The following is a 16,377-nucleotide window of genomic DNA, read 5'->3' as shown; positions in this document are numbered from 1 at the left end:
CTTGTGGGCATTGATTACTTTAGCGTTCAGCTCTTTTAGAGTTGTTTGTTAGAAATTCAGCTGCGAGTTCACATAGGTAACATGCTTGGTGAGATGTTTCAGGCCCGATTTGGTAATCAAGGTATTCACAAAAGAGAAATATATTGTTTGCTATGAACATTAACCTTTTAAACCCTGTATGAAGGCACATGCTTCATTACTATTATAATTTATAATCACTTTAATAGGCCCTAAAATAGAGTCCTGTGGCACGCCACATAATCAGGGAAGCTAAATGGCTAAATAGTAGTTTTGCTTTAGGACTAATGACTTTCTTTTTCCAAAAGAATATTTAGCAACTTTAGAAGGGATATCCAGGGTTTATTATTGTTCAGAAATGTCCATGTTTACTGTCTGGCTTTAGGATTCTTTTTTTCCAGCAAATGACTCATTAAATTAATCAAAATACCTCTTAAATATTAATGTAGTTGATCATCACAGCCCTACAAAAGTTTTCATGTCTTTTCAGATGAAAACCAGTGCTGCCGAATCACTCTGCCAAATTTTTAAATCAAACCCTTTGGGTCATCGTCTTGTGCTTGTTTATTATACACAAAGCAGAGTGATGCATGCAAAGTCGTGCCATGTTTGCCTCACAATTCTCACAATTCGTGGCCTTTATACATTAATCTGATGCACTGCTTGGCCTAGATTTGCACTTCAGTGCTGTCGCTCTCGACCAGGATTCAGCGAGACAGGTGAACTCGGGGAAAAAGAAAATCAGCAGAACGCGACTCGAAAAAACTGATTTTCAAGCACTTCTCCGGTGCTCTGCGTTTCATTTCGGAGACGGCTGGCACACTTCGAAGCCCTGTTGGAAGTTTCTCTCTAATGTTTCCCGAGCTCGTGTCGAGGAGAGCACAGCGGCAGTCGGCCTCAGGACATAGTGCTGAGAGATAGAGTCTGGTGTGTGTGTGTGTGAGTGTGTGTGGCTCTGATAGGGAGAAGTAATTAGTCCCAGGGTTTGCCCTCCTGCCTGAACACGGTTCTTACGATCCTTTATCCAGCTGTAGAGAAAAGATGGCAGCAGATGGAGCCACCGCAAGTTACATTTGGGTTCTTTTGCAAGTCATCACGCCTAATTACTGAATAAAGCCAGAGGGTTTTCAATTATTTGACAACATTTTCAATTATGGCTGTGATGAGGGGATCACTTTTTAAATTCATGCTTAAAAGCATGATGCGTTATCAAAACATTAGTGATGTTCCCCTAAAAGGGTTTAATTTTACAAAAAAAAAGAAAGAAAAAAGCTCCATCCTGGAGTCTGTTCCTCATTATTGATGAAGATTGGGTCGACAGTGTGAGCTGGAGGCAGGAGCTGTACATTCACACACAAGACCTTTCATATCTTAGAGTGTGGGAACAACACAGATGACATTCACTTCAGCAGAAGGCATCAAATGTTAGTTCTAGTGCACGATTAAGGACTACAGTCAAGCCATCTTAAAAATAATGCAGTATCTGATCACAGAGCGTTGGTTTTTGAGTTAACTAAGTTTTCCTAACTCACATTTTTAACTTCTGCATCCTCTGTTTGTTTACTATTTATTCCCATCTTGCAGGCTAGAACTCCCCCTATTACATGGGATTTAAGGGGGAGGCCTTCCTGTTCTCAGACTTCTGATCAAGAAGGGCTGGTGATGGTGTTGATGGGATTTTAACATGTGAACTCTCCTGAGTCACCTGACAAACAGGCAGTTAGACAGTTACTCCACTCTAGAGCTGTGAAACCTTGTATAATTCTGAGTCTGAGAAAGTAGAGAAAGGTAAACTTACTCAGAACTGTCTTTCAATGTGGCCCTACGGTCTAACTGCTGCTCATCAGGTGTGAGGTGGACGTAAGTTCAATTCCCAGCAAGGCCTCAGCGCTCCATTGTCAAAAGCCTCTCAGTCTGGGCATGTATTGCAATGTGATAGTGGGATCTAAGGCTAAAATTTCAGAGTTATGTTGGTTACAGTGCATTTTAGCGGAACTGGAAGAAAAGTAGGTTACGTGAAGACATCACATTTTCACACGTAGGCTAACATTACTCTAAGAACTACACAACGCTGGCTATTCAGCAAAGCGTGTGGATGGGACTTGCTATTGTGTTGGTTCTGTGGGAATACTTCACTGTGGAATTAAAAGGAGAGAGTGCGTTGTACTATGAAGGTACTGCAACAGAACCGAAATGTTTAATACAACAAACTTGATAAAGCACTTGGAGCTGCATCTTTCAAAGGAATATGAGCTCAGAGGCTAAGCAAGCTGCAGCAGAGAGCACTGGCTGTAGCTGTTTGAGCAATTTTGGAAGCAACACTGTAAAGCTGTGTTTATACATGAAGTTTGGTTCTTTTGGTCCAGATCAAGCTAGAAAATGATACACTGTTACACAGATTTTAGACCTGGTTTGCGTTGCGTTCATAGTGACATATTTGCAATCAAACCCAAAAATGGGGAAAAACGAGATGTATAACATTTATACCCGAACCGAAGGCTTCAAGAAGACGTCGGCTGGCCCTGTGTGATCCGTGATGAGAATAAAATGTTTAAAATCGAATCACTGGATCCTTAAACCTGTTTTATTAAATCATGCCTTCTTAATATCAGTGTTAATCCACGATTTTGATAACGTACACATGCTAATTTATTCACGTAAAGCCGTACGTTAAAGCTGTATAGTTTGCAGTTACTCTGGCTGCATCCTAGCTGACGGCTCACTCATTCATATGTGCTGTATCTGTATCTTCCTTGGGCAGACTTTGAAAGCATTGCCAGAGCTGCATCAATAGACACAGCTCTTTTTTTCAGGGCATCCATGCTGAGGGCAAATGTGCCAGTGAGACTGAGGTTCCATAAAGTTTCAGCTACGAGCGAGCAAGCTTAGAATTTCAATAAGCACTTTTCTAACGCACCTGCTGATGGCTGAACCTGCAGATCTCAGAATTGGAGTGGAAGGTTCGGAAGGAACAGGAGTTGTTCAGTGATACTGGAAGGATTTGTACACAAAGCTACATTTACATGCAAACCTTGTGAGATATGCAAGTTTCTATTTCAAGAAGCCCAAATGCTGGAAGGCTGTGGAGGAGTTCCATGATGCAGCATCCCTGAAGCATCTCAGCTTGAAGTGTATTACTCTGTACCACATTGACAGAAGTTAGTACCCCAATGGGATTTGAACCAACCCTGTGGGTCCACACGATCTCGTTATTGCTTATGGTTTGTGGGTTTGTGTGCTATTTTCGATGGTTAAGATTTGTCCAAACTTCTCAAGGGTTTCCTTGAATAAAAAAGCCTTGGTCACATTTAGCTGCACTGCACACAGGATCAAAAATGAGAACTTTATTAAGGTAGAAACCTTCTCCGCCTGCTTCTTGTCAAATCCCATTTAGGTTAATGTCATGTGCTATAATTCTCCATGATAGTCTAACCAGGGCATACTGCTCAGGTTGTGAGAAAAGTAGTCTTGCTGCTAAGACGCCTATGGATGGCACAGTACTACTTTTTCTTTCAGCGATGCTGTTAAAATGCAGCCTTGAGTATCGGCTGATACTGGTGCGATATTTCTTCTTAAAGAAACATTTTTGATGAGATGTTCCTTCTTAAAAAAAAAACAAGCTTTGATGAGATGTTTGCAGTTTATTTAAGATCTACCCATACACACTCAGCGTACATCACATTACACAGTGTGAATCAGATTTGACTGAAAATTATATTTATTGTTTATAATTATGAATCTCTGGAAGAGCAAATCACTGTATGTTCAAAGGTTTGTGGACACCCCTTCTAATGAGTGCATTCATGTACTTTAAGTTGCACCCATTGCTGACACAGATGTGCAAATGCACATGCATAGCTTGTCTAGTCGTCTAGTGGAGAAGTACTGCCAATAGAATAGGACTCTCTGGAGCAGATAGACATGAACCTATTGGCACCATGCTGCGTAATGTCAGGTATGGGCTAGAGGGTTAACAAGCCCACCAGCATTGAGCTGTGGAGCAGTGAAATTCCAGTGTTCTCTGGAATGATGATGCTGCATCATTATACAATACATTTAAGATGCGTTGGTGAGTTGGAGATAATGAGGTGGGGTGATGATCATCCAACATAACCTCACTAACGCTCTTGACGCTTTAAGATGTCCAAATGTTTCCTGTTAACATGTTATGCATTTTAAACACCTGTCCCATATTGCCAGAGTACGACTGTAGGTCAAGTCAAGTTCATCTAAAACACATCTGCCTTGGTGGGATTGCAAGGACTTGTTTGTACAGTAGCTTGCAAGTGTGAGAATCTGGAATCAGCTGGAATCAGTAGACCTCATATACGTATCTCTAAAATGGCCCAATCTAAATAAATTAGGCCCAAGGGTTGCAGACCACATTAAGCTGACCAGAAGGCAACATGTTTGGCAACTTCTGGTCTGGAGGTCAGCAGGGAGATTTCTCAGTGTTGTTTCACCATGCCCAGAGGAGTGAGTAATAAACTTTGTGAAGCGTATGACTAGGCACTTTGTTGGATTAGCACTGAATCTTCTGTGGGTGGCTTTACAGCCTCCAGACCATATAATAATGCTAATAGCAGCTTTAAAGAGTACTTTCTACTTTGTATCACTTTTACCTCTGCGCTCGATGGCTTTTGTCTGATGTGTGGGTGGGACGAGGGAGCGAGGCGGCGTGAAGAGGGACCGCTAATGCGCTATTACTCCGAGAGATGGGAATTCCCACGGAACTGTCAAAAAAACAAAAGGCATTACAAGAGATTAGCTTTTGCATTCAGGCTTTGGCGGGGTACTATTTCTGGTAGACGTGACGTCGCCTTTGGTGTGGCAGCGTCAGAAGCTATATTCAGTGCCTTTAATTAAATACCTTGCGCTGCCAAAGTTGTATTCAGTGGCCTCCATTACCTCTATGGAGGTATATTGCATATATGAAATAAGCAGATATTTGATAGGGAAATCATATGAGGTGCCTCATCTATTGTAGATATACAGTACCAGTCAAAGGTTTGGACACACCTGGTTGAACATGTGCTGATCATCATCTTAAACACATTTGATCCACTAGGGACACATGGGTATCCATCATAGTTGGGCTGTCGTGCCTGGGGGGTGTCCTCTTTTTTAGACTGTTTGGTCGGTTGTGCTCTGGCTTTTATGCATGGAAATGATTCTCGGAACCATTGTTTTTCCTAAAGAACCAGCATTTTCTCATTATACCACTCTAAATGCCTTTGGGGAACATTTTAAAATGCTGGGAAGAAACAATCAGTGGATTTCTCCAATGCCTGGACACTTGCTGTCCAACTTCCTAAGTCTTTTTTTTTAAGCCCTCCCACAGAATCGAGGCAGAGGGATAGCTCAGAGGGAATGAAGTGGAGTGCCCAGTCCTTTTATGCTGTCAGCAAATCCCACACAATGCAATGATCTGCACTGGTGGACCTCGTTACCCCGTGCCACGGCCACTTCAAAGCGGTTGGCCTGGCCCTCGACCATATTGGGGTCAACCTTCCCTCTTTCGCTCTATCCCAATACTAATGAGATATTATTAGCTGATTAGAGAGGGGGTCTTTCGCAAAAGGGATTAAAGCTGGAGATGGCAAGAAGTAGAGGGGAGAGAGAGAGAGTGAGGGAGAGTGAAGGAGGGAGGTAAAAAGGAAATAAAAAAAACAAAAATTCCGATCACTAGGCTGCTAGTTGTGTCGGGGAAGCAGTGGGATACAGCATCACAGCGAGAGGAGATCGTGCTGGGTAAATTTTAGGTGTTTTTTTTTTCACCCCCTCCTTCCTCTTTTGCGGCTTGGAAAAAAAAAAGGACGAGGCAGCCGGCGCCTGTTCCTCGCACTCGTTTGTTTAGCCGACTCGGCGCATCTAATGCAATCGGGGGAAGTGAGGGAAGAAGCGGGTGCCCTGGGAAGAGAAAAGAGGAGAGCAGGATGGACAGAGTGAACCGGGTGTTGAACGTGGTGAGGCGGATGTCCCCCAGGAAGAGGGAGAGGGGCTTCCAGTGGGAGGCGGAGAGCCCCGAGACCTGTGAGGAAAGCCTCTGCTCCCTGAGCCTCTGCATCAGTGGTAAGACCACCCTCGGCAAACTTTCCCTCCCTCCCGCTTTCCCTCTCACTTTTTTTGTCTCGTTTCCTTCTTTCTCTTTCTTGCTTTTCCCCTAATCCTCTTTTCATTATTCCGGCATGGGTTTAATAACAACTGTGACCCGTGGTGCTCCTTGATGTGCCTGAAGAGGTGCAGGGTGAAAATTTGCTCTTTTTTTTTTACTCTCTCTCTTGGGCTGTTTCAGTCATCAGCAGCCTCCCCGATCCCCCCGGGTGGGAAGGGAGCGCTGAATTTGTGGTGACACACTTAAACTTAGTGCCGCAAAGAGCACACAGCCATCTTAATGCGACTCCATTGATTTGAGCAAAATTGATTTTTTTACCCCCCGTAGGTTTTAAATATTTGATGGGGCTGATGTTTCTGTTTGATCACAGAAGAGCATTCTGGAGAAAGTAAGGAATCATTACCACAGTTCCTTTTCTTGTGAATTGCTGTTGTTGTTGTTACTGCATTTATTTCCAGACTGTATCCAGACTGCTGTTGTATTCCGTCTGGGATTTCACACAAGTCTTCAATACGGATAAAGCATCTCATTTAAATCTGAGTACCTAAAGAATGATAATCACCAGTGCTCCTCTAAAGGGAGCTTGATGAAGTTCCTCAAGTTTACACTGACATTTATGGCTGCTTGTTGACGCTCTTATCCTGAGCGATCTCAGCAACTATTCCTTACTTCCCAATGTAGTGTTAGGAGTCTTGCCCAGGGACTCTTGCACATGGTGTGGTAGCTCACTGGCAGGTAGTGGTGTTCTCTATTGTGCCACACCAAACCATCACCAAGTTACTTTCTCTTGTGCTCGAGCACCAGGAGAACTTCCAGAGAAGATGTTTAAATAACAAGGGCACAGTGTCAATGATGGTGGTCTTCACTGGTGGATTCATTCATTCTCGTTGAGGTCTTACTGTACAATGATCCGAGATGTGTGTGACCTTGACTAATCTTTGGAAAGGTCAAATCTACCCCAACCAGTTCAATGGTGGCTCTACTAACTAATTTCAGCTTAACCTTGTCTAGCACCTTGTCTAAAAGTTTGGCCTCCAAGGCTTATCACACACTAAGTATTGTATTACTCTATAATACTCTATAACTACATGCACTTCTGTAGAAACTGGTGGGGCTATTATAGAACTCTGTAATAACACTTTCGGGCTGCTGGCGGACCGCTGGCTTTTTACGGGGTTAAATAACCATGGTTTTGACCAGTGACTGTAGTTTTATGTACTTTATGAAGTATATTCATAAAATAATATCCTCTGTAGCTGTAGGAGGCCCTTTTTTCTTACATAGCCCCTCATATCTCACTGGTTATGTTCTTCACACCTAATCATATCGAAATTACCGTGACCTGTAACACCTCCAAAAATAAGGCACCCTGTAGTGTCACAGTGTACTGACAAGTAAGACACTGCTCTGCAATCAGTTCTTTCATTTCCGATTTCAAATGACTGCAGAACAGATTACACTGTGACACATTTGACATGTTATTCTGATCAATTCCGAACAGGTTTAACATATTCACAGTGGTCCCTGAGGCCTGCGAACTGTTTAATGAGCTTTTCACTTTTATTCCCGGGAGACGTTGCCTTCCACTCAGATGACAGTATATAATTATGAACAGTAAAGTGTAATTAGGTATTGTGATAATGAGGAATGTGTGTGTGTGTCTGTGTGTGTGTGTGTGTATATATACATATATCTCCTTATATATATATATATATATATATAGTCACCTTATGTGTTTAAAGTGGTAGAAACTTCAGGATGATGGGGCTATAAATACCTGCGGGGTGTGTGACGGAATTCATGGATTGGGAAGAGGGGGTACAGTGCAGTGAGGGTCTCGTTGGATGTGTGGAAAATGGGTCTCAAAGCAGATGCAGTTAATGATTTGCTGAAAGGAGTGACTGCATTTGGGTGTGCCAAAGACCATAGTGTGAACGAAGTAGCTGAATCTGCAGGTGTATGGAAGCTTACAGTCATACAGGTCTACCAGCAGTGGAGAATTTCCTGTAGGCTGGTGAGATTTCTGCCACTGCTGGTAGACCTGTATGACCGTACGCTTCCATACACCCGCAGATTCAGCTACTTCCTATCCTATATATAACTGCATCAAATGTAGCTTGTGAAACCAGTCAAGAGGTTGACGCACTGTCCAGATGGTCTTAAACCTGGGCCAGATCGGCTCATTTTTCAACTTTTACCATGTTCGGCTTTCTGTAAAATCTAAAACTGCATGAAAAAATCTACACAGAAGACTGCAAGCCATCACTTTTTGACCTTGAGGCTTCTAGAGGTGCTATAAGATGCCTTGGTTATCTGTCTAGACGTAAATTGTTCAGCACTGACCCTTCATTGACCCTTCAAGTCAACCAAAAGATAAAAACGGACATGGACAAAGTTCAACGTCCCCATCTGATGTTCATTCCACAGTGCCAGCAAGTCTCTAGTCGTTCCTTTGCAATTAGATGGCTGTTGCACTAATAGCACACAGTGCCAGACCTGATGATAGCTGTTCAAGCTTTCGTCATGGCATGGGCTGTGTTTAAGACCAACAAATGCCCTGTTACAGCTAATAGGGGGCTAAAAATGGTTGCTAGAGTGCCTGCACGTCCTCAGTATGGTGAGGTGGGTGGGCGGGGGGTGTAGGACCAGGGAGGGAATGATCATCTAGAGCTCTTAAAAGAGGATGCTAAATATATACCCTTCTGAATCTTTTCACAAAGGTGTGGTACACCGGAGAGATTTTATTATTATTTTTTTAAAAGGCTGTGTTTCTGTGTGAGCCTTGTCTTCTGTATCACTTCTGAATAAGGAAGACTTAGGAAGGTCAAACCTTCAGAGCAACTCTCTCTGCTTTATCATGAACTGAATGTTGATGATGTGTACTTGACATGTTTTTGATAAAATAGCAAGTCCTTCACTAGGGGAGGATTGTCTACTAGCTAGACAGGGAGGGAGAGGAGTCTAGCCATGCACTCACAACAGCACAAGACCAGTCGTTAGCCATGTACGTTAGTGCTAAAATTTGTGAAAGTTAAAAAAAAGAGGAGTTTGAGGAAAATGCCTTAAAACCAGAGATGTAGTGCTGGGCGATATGACCTCAGATCAGTAGTTAATGTAATAGTTTACCTTAATTCTGATTAATGAGCAATTATAGAGGCTCCTCAAGTTGACTTAATGTTTGGTTTCCCCTCTATGTTGCTTCCATGTTGCAGACTGGACGGGGATCGGATCACATGTGGCAACAGATGGGGTAATATGTTGTTATGGGGGCAGTATATGAACACACACAGTTGGAAAAGTATTGACAGAATTTTCAAAAATCTACATAATTAACATTGGTTTGAATTTTCGATTAACTGGCCAACCCTAGTCAGATGTTTCTGACGTATCACAGAGAAACCAGAAAAATCCATCCATCCATCCACCAACTTACCCGCTTCTTCATAGTCAGGGTTGCTCAGAGTTCCAGAGCCTACCCAGAATCATTGGGCGCAAGGCAGGAATGCCCCCTGGACAGGGCGCCACTGTATCGCATGGCACCACACACAACCATTCACACCCACACTCACACCCAGGGCAATGTAGCATAGCCAATTCACCTACCATGTGTTTTTGGGAGATGGGAAGAAACCCGGAGGAAACTTGCACAGAAGACACACCAAACTCCTCGTAGACGGTGACCGGAGCGAGGATCAAGCCCACAACTCCAGGCCCCACACACATCACCTATAATGTTCAATGCGGAGTTATGGCCTAACTAAATTTGGGAGGAGAAACATGCCTGAAGCCTCTCCTCCCTAATCTAACGTTCTGTCAATTCCATCTCTACCTTGTTTACGTCTATGACAAGTCTGCGCAACCCTCCACCACCCCTGTGATCTATCATTCCTGACTCCAGATATCAGAGGGAGGACTGGCTTTCTACCACAAAGCAGAAGGCAAGGTTCTCCCAAATCATCGTAAGCTGAGGGCACGGTCTGAACTTGCTTATAATGCTTATAATTATAGATGCCGTGTATTATAAATGCTTGTGTATTCCAGTCTGACTCCAAAGGCGTTACTAGTAAATCACCCCGCGGTTTGGGCCGAGTGCACGGCAAGTTTGGTGAAAGTCAGAGAACTCGAGAGCCCCTGAGAGACTCCACTGACCCACATTAGACATGGCATGAGTGTGATGGTGCCTCTTTGTAGTTTCTTCAGACATTGGGCCGTCGTTATGTCTGCGTGGATCTGCTTCTGTAGGAGGGCAGAAGCAAGACCACGCTTCTTTCATTTACTGTTCAAACAAGCTCTGTCTATAGCAATGGAGCCCCTACGCAGGGTTCCTGCATGGTGAATATTTTATAGCGGCAACAAACAGAGGGAGAAAGATGAGAACCGCCAACAGCTGCAGTGCCGGCTGCGGTTTTGTCATCTTTTTTCATCCCCATTTTAAAACGTGTCACGCCATTCGTCTCAACGGGAGAATACCCATTTTTCTTGTTTTTGGCGGCGGTGGTGATGGCGGTGGCGGCGGCTGCATTGGTGGGGAGGGGCCAGGAACAGGAACGGAGGACGTCAGTGAGATTTGTGGGGAAAGTTTGGAAGAGAGATTACAGCAAATACGAAATGACAAATGTTTGTCACGACTTGGAAGTGCAGGCAAACCGATTATCTTGCTCTTGCATTCCCACCCCTCCCTCCCATGCTCCTTATCAGTCGCTCCAAAGGTAAAGATGTTCGGAACATATTTTCTATAATTCAAAGCCTCTTCTTGTTGTTCGGTCTTTCATTCCTTGATTTGTCTGGCTGGTAAACGAACAGCTGGGCAAGTGTTGCCTTTGCAGTGGTTGCTGCTCTGAGCAAGCGTACTGAGAAAAGATGTTTTAGGTGCGTGTCATCTCTTACCAGCTCTGAATATAGACTCATTTGCAAGTACTTGACTGTATAATTCTGTCCTAACTAGCCGTATCCAGCTTGTGTGAAGTGAAATTAGGTCAGAGCGCATGTTTTTTTTTCTCTCTCTCTCTCTTTTCTTTTTCCCCCCAATTTCTCTTCATCTCTTTTTCTCTTACTCTTTCTTTCTTCCTCTATCTCCTTCCTTGACTCCCTTGTTCTGACAATTATTTTGTATATTCATGGCCTTGAGGTATTCTTTTCATGCAGTATATTACGCTGGCTGCTATAGAAACTGATTAGCATAGAAGCAATGGAGTCTTATCTGCTCTTAATTACCCTAGTCTGAATATTCATTGCTATGCAATTATCCTGTTTTCCTCTTTTTTTTTCTCCCACCAAGTGACGTGATAAACAACTCTCTCTCAACTTCTCCTGTAGACCAAAGACCAAAAGTGGAACTAGAGCCTGGTTTCGACACTAGTAAGTTTGGTGCAGGCCGGAACCGCTGGCTTTCTGACACAGCGTATCACTATCTTCAAGTATCAGTTGAAGAGCTGATGCCATAAAAACCTCAAAACAGAGCACATGGAGAGTATGAAGTCCTCTGGACCAAAGGCAAATCTGAACACCCCTTGCAGGTTGACTGCTTGGGGGAAACTTGTTGAGGTACGCTATTGGACGTTGGATGTTGAAAAATCAGTTGGAGAAACGTTTAATAATTTATTGTAAGTACACTGGTGACGTTCACAGGAACTTCACTTGAAAGGCCCACTGCTTATTTCAGATACACAAACTTTCACTCCAGTTCCTGTCTGCAGAACTGTCTGGGGTTCTTCCATATGATCAACAACACGCTGTAAAAGATGCCCTGCCTGTTAAACCGAGGAGCTCAGAAAGAAATCAGTGAAATAGGCAGGGTATATAAATGGCTGGTTGGATGACGAGATGAATGGAAGGAATGACAGTGACGGACAGACAAACTAGCTTGCAGAGATGACCTAGGTTTGCAAGGATGTAGGACCACCCGGTTTACGTTGGCCTAATGCATTGGTGGTTCACTGGGAGTACTGTAAAGATCCCTGCTAATACATCCAGCTCAAGGCCAGCTTTTGCTGGTAGCTGGTTTCAGATGGTCTAAGCTGCTAATTGATGGTCAAGCTGGTCATCCAGATGAAAACATACCCCTATGCTGGTAAGCTAGCTGGTTAACCAGCGCTTGCCCAGCATAGCGTATGTTGTATTTGATTTTGGTGGTATGCTGGTCGTCCAGCTTGTTGATGCTGACCGCTCTGGTCAACCAGCTTGCTCATGCTTGGTCAGATTGATCATACTTGTAGACCAGCAAACTCCAACAAAAACATATGCTGATCCTATGCTGGTCAAGGACTAAGCTGGTCAACCAGATTAACCAGCTTGTCCAGCGTGAGCTTGTCCAGCTTGTCTTGTAGAGATGTACTGCCAATAGAATAGGACTCTTTGGAGCAGGTAAACATGAACCTGTTGGCACCGTGTGGGCTATTAGAGGGGTATAAAGCTCCCCAGCATTGAGCTGTGGAGCAGTGGAAAAACTGTGTTCTCTGAAATGATGGATGGTGCTCCGTCCAGTACTTTTGGGATCAACGTAGGATCAGATCTAGGAGAAGAGCATGTTATTAAGATGTTATTCCCTACAGATTTCCCCAGGGATACCAATAACACTGACATAGATGTTCAGCATCAAAGTACTGGCCATTTGCAAGCCATATGGTGCCCTCAAGCTCTATGTGTATATATATATATATATATATATATAAGGGCTATAGGGCACTTTTTCTCTTCTGCTTGTGTCACAGTGGTCATTCAAAATACTGTGGCAACAAGAGACAGTCCTCTATACAGGAAACCAGTTGAACCCTGCTAGGCCACTCTGATCACCATATGGTGGGAGGGCTGCCTTATGTGGCAGGGGCGATGCCTGGATTATACTGCAGTGTCTGAATAGCTGTCCTGGTGTTTTTAGGATTTTTTGTAGAATGTAAAATATAACAGTGGTTCCTATTTAGCACAGCCTCATCCCACTATCCAGACAGTTGTCTACTTTTTCAGACAGTCTCACACTCCTCAACATTTCCAACTGCCATGAATGCATAGCATGCCTGCGCTCTGTCACAGAGTGCAGCTGTTGACGTCATTCACTCCCCCCCCTTTTTTAATCTCCTTTACACTTTATATTCGTATTCAGAATATCTTACTCTTCTGCAGGAAACAAACAGACATATTGGGGTTATTTGCTGAATTTAGCAGATGGATTGAAATATAACATTTTTACCTTTTTACTGTCCTAAATATTCAAGCATCTTTTACTAGAAAAATTAATGGTTGAATAATGAAATGAATGAACTGGAGCAGAAAGACTTGTGAGGCGGGTATTTGGACACCTGGTGGTTCAAACTGTCGCTTTTCATCGACAACATCCGTTTTTGGCAAACGTTCCAAATCATCATCTTCGTCAAACGTTTTGGCTTGTTCAGGCATTTTTAGCCATTGACCAACGTGCCCGATGTGTAGAGGGAAACATTTCAAGTGCAGCAAATCTGTTGATTATCACTTATGGCTACTTGGCTGCCCCCTAGTGTTGTGGAGATCGGACAAGTAGATAGTTTTGACAAATGTCAATAATCCATAATTAAAGTGTGTTGATGAACCTTTAAGTTGGGGCAAATACCTGCCTCTACCTCTTACATCCAAGAATTTTGTTTAAGTTCTGGACTTACTGCAACCCTGGCCAGGAAGAAGCAGATAAGAAGGTGAGGATGGATGGATGGATGGATGAGTGGGTGGGTGGATGGATATGTGCCAGATTTCATTCCTGTCATTTATTACTTTGTGCAGCGTGAGTCTTCTCCTATACTTTTAGAACTAATGGTACTACAAAGGGTTCTGTGAGCGACGCCACAGAAGAACCACTTTTAGTTCCATGAAGGACATGTTAGATAAGAAAACTTTTAAATTCATCAGGGGCCTTTACTTTACTTATGAAGAACTTTAGAAGGTTCTTCACACTCGCACTCGCTCCCTCATTTCTTCCCCGACTGTATTTCCATTGTGCGTAACACCAAATCCCGTAAGAAATGTGTGCAGAGCTATAAGGGCCGAATAGCTAGAAGCTCACATCAAAGCACTGTGATTCATGTCCTATAAGTCATCAGGCTTTTTAACACGAATGATTCCTGCTCCGATGTTCAGCATTTGTCAGAGAATTCAATAAGCCATGCTGACAAATACAGGTTGAGGTGGGAAATGTGGGGTAATTGCTTTTTGTCTCCTCTTTCCACTTGTCGGCCTGAACCTTGTGATTTGCTGTCGCTTCTGTGGAATGAACTTATCAATATTTTATGGTTTTCCTGAGAAACGGCTGTGTGTGAGGATGGAGGCAAGAGGCTGATGTTTAATTGCTGTTGCGTGGTGTTGCGTCAGTGGGCGTGGAGTCTGATTGCAGTGTGGGGACCAGTGTGAGAGTGATGTGAGGGAATGAATGAAGGAGTCAGACACAGAGAGCGAAGAAAGAAAAAGTTCTTTTTTGGAAAGCGTCAGTGTACAGTATATATATATATATATATATATATATATACATACACACACACACATATATATATATTTATGTGTGTGTGTGTGTTTATAAGTGGCTTAATGTTCAGCTCCTCTGCTGCGTTCACTGGCTTCCTGTAGCTGCTGCCCGGTTCAGATTCAGACCCCTGACTCTGGTCTACAAAGCCAAGACTGGACCAGCCAGCCCCTCCGTACTTGATGGCGATGGTCAAAAGCAGATCTGCACCAAGAGCCCTCCAGCTTTGAGTGCGGCTCGGCTCGACCCGCCATCCTTTAAGATCCACGGAAGACGAGCGTCCAGACTTTTTTCTGTCCTGCACCAAAGTGGTGGAACGAGCTTCCTCTGGGTGTCCGAACAGCAGAGTCCAACACTCACTGTCCTCAAACCCAGACTGAAGACCCTCCTCTTCTGAGAGTATTTGGGCAAAATGTAGTGCTGATTATTGTGTGTCCATACTGACGTCTGTTTTTAGTAGTATCTCTTAGAGGGTTAGAGGGTTAAAGCTTAGAGGGATCTTTTGGATCCTAGTCTATGTAAACTAGCTAATATAATAAGTAAATAGTGAAGCACTTTTGTAAGTTGCTCTGGAGAAGAGTATGGAGAACAGTGAGAGCTCCTTCAAGAACTGATCAGCACAGGGAAGAAGATCCACAGAACAGTTGGGTCTGGTCTGCTGACCAAACATACAATTAAAGGTTCCTTGGTGTTTTTTGGATTGAACATTCTAAGGAATTGGCAAAGAACCAATCTTATCTGCACAGGGCTGGTGTAGCTGGAGCTGGAGCTCATCTCGTATAAACCAGTGGAATCAGTTACAGTCCGCCCTGATTGCAGTGGAAGCCTGCAGGCATGGCAGCCCTTTGTGGATAACTCTGGTGACCCCTGCTTTACATTACTGTTGAAAGTTCTGACACATCTCTCATTCACAAAGTAGCTCTTTAAAGAACCATACATGGAAGGTTCTTTAGGGCAGTGGGTCTTAAACTGTCCACACTTGTTGCTGCAAGTTGGATTGCAAAAACAATATGGACCATTTAGATGTCTCTGAGGACCAGTTTGAGAACCACTGATTTGGGGAACGAGCAGTTGTTCTTCTGTGAAAACGGGGTGTAAAACGGGGCATTATTGGCTCAGCCAAGACCTGTGTATGTTGGAGCCACTTCAGAGTCAGAGAATCTCACCCTGGACAGTAGAAAGTATACTACTAACCAAAGTAATACCAAGTCCAATACACATTTCTACCCCCCACCCCCCACCCCCGCCTGCTCAAAACTGCTTACGGCTTTTAATGCTCAAAAAATATTTTATAAGCATAAAATAATTGATTAATGAATAATGTGTATTCAGGTAAATTTCCTAACACTATTCCATATAAGACTTTCTTTTCTTTTCTTGCCCACTGGATGTCAGTAGAGTTAAGACCATCAAAAAACTCAATCAGAAACTTTTAGTTTTACATCATTTTAGTCTCAATTCAGTCTGTCTGTTTTGACGTCCGCCTTTAATCTTAAAAGGCTAGTACTCTACATGTATCTTATATTTGATTTCTTGTCCCTCAGGTCCAGTTATGGCATTTATATGGTTATATGTACAGGCCTAATTCTTTTTTACATGATTTTTCTACATCTTTGTGAGTTCAGTTTTTCAGTATATATGGGGGGGGGGGTGTCCATAAGTACACTGTATGTCCAAAAGTTTGTGGATACCCCTTCTAATGAATGCATTCAGCTCCTTTAAGTTTGTTCAAATGCACGTACACACATGTGTAGGCAAGGTA

At 43.3% G+C, this 16,377-nt stretch overlaps 1 protein-coding gene across 3 annotated transcripts in view; it reads left to right on the top strand.

The window, feature by feature from the left end:
* The window catches only part of grip2b (glutamate receptor interacting protein 2b), a 214,287-nt gene that overhangs the window by 65,883 nt on the left and 132,027 nt on the right, over positions 1 to 16,377 (top strand). For 2 of the 3 annotated variants that reach the window (XM_072665620.1, XM_072665619.1), the window contains exon 1: positions 5,878 to 6,090. The exons of the other annotated variant lie outside the window; for it this stretch is intronic. In XM_072665620.1, coding sequence (XP_072521721.1) covers positions 5,955 to 6,090 — 136 coding nt within the window. In that variant the 5' untranslated portion in view covers positions 5,878 to 5,954. Of the gene's footprint in view, positions 1 to 5,877; positions 6,091 to 16,377 lie in introns of those variants that run through there. 3 annotated transcript variants of the gene reach the window in all.

This window comes from Salminus brasiliensis, chromosome 21, assembly GCF_030463535.1.
Source record: "Salminus brasiliensis chromosome 21, fSalBra1.hap2, whole genome shotgun sequence".
In the NCBI taxonomy this organism is placed as follows: Eukaryota; Metazoa; Chordata; class Actinopteri; order Characiformes; family Bryconidae; genus Salminus; species Salminus brasiliensis.
The sequence above is the reverse complement of the archived record's forward strand: the minus strand, read 5'-3'. Positions and strand labels throughout refer to the sequence as shown.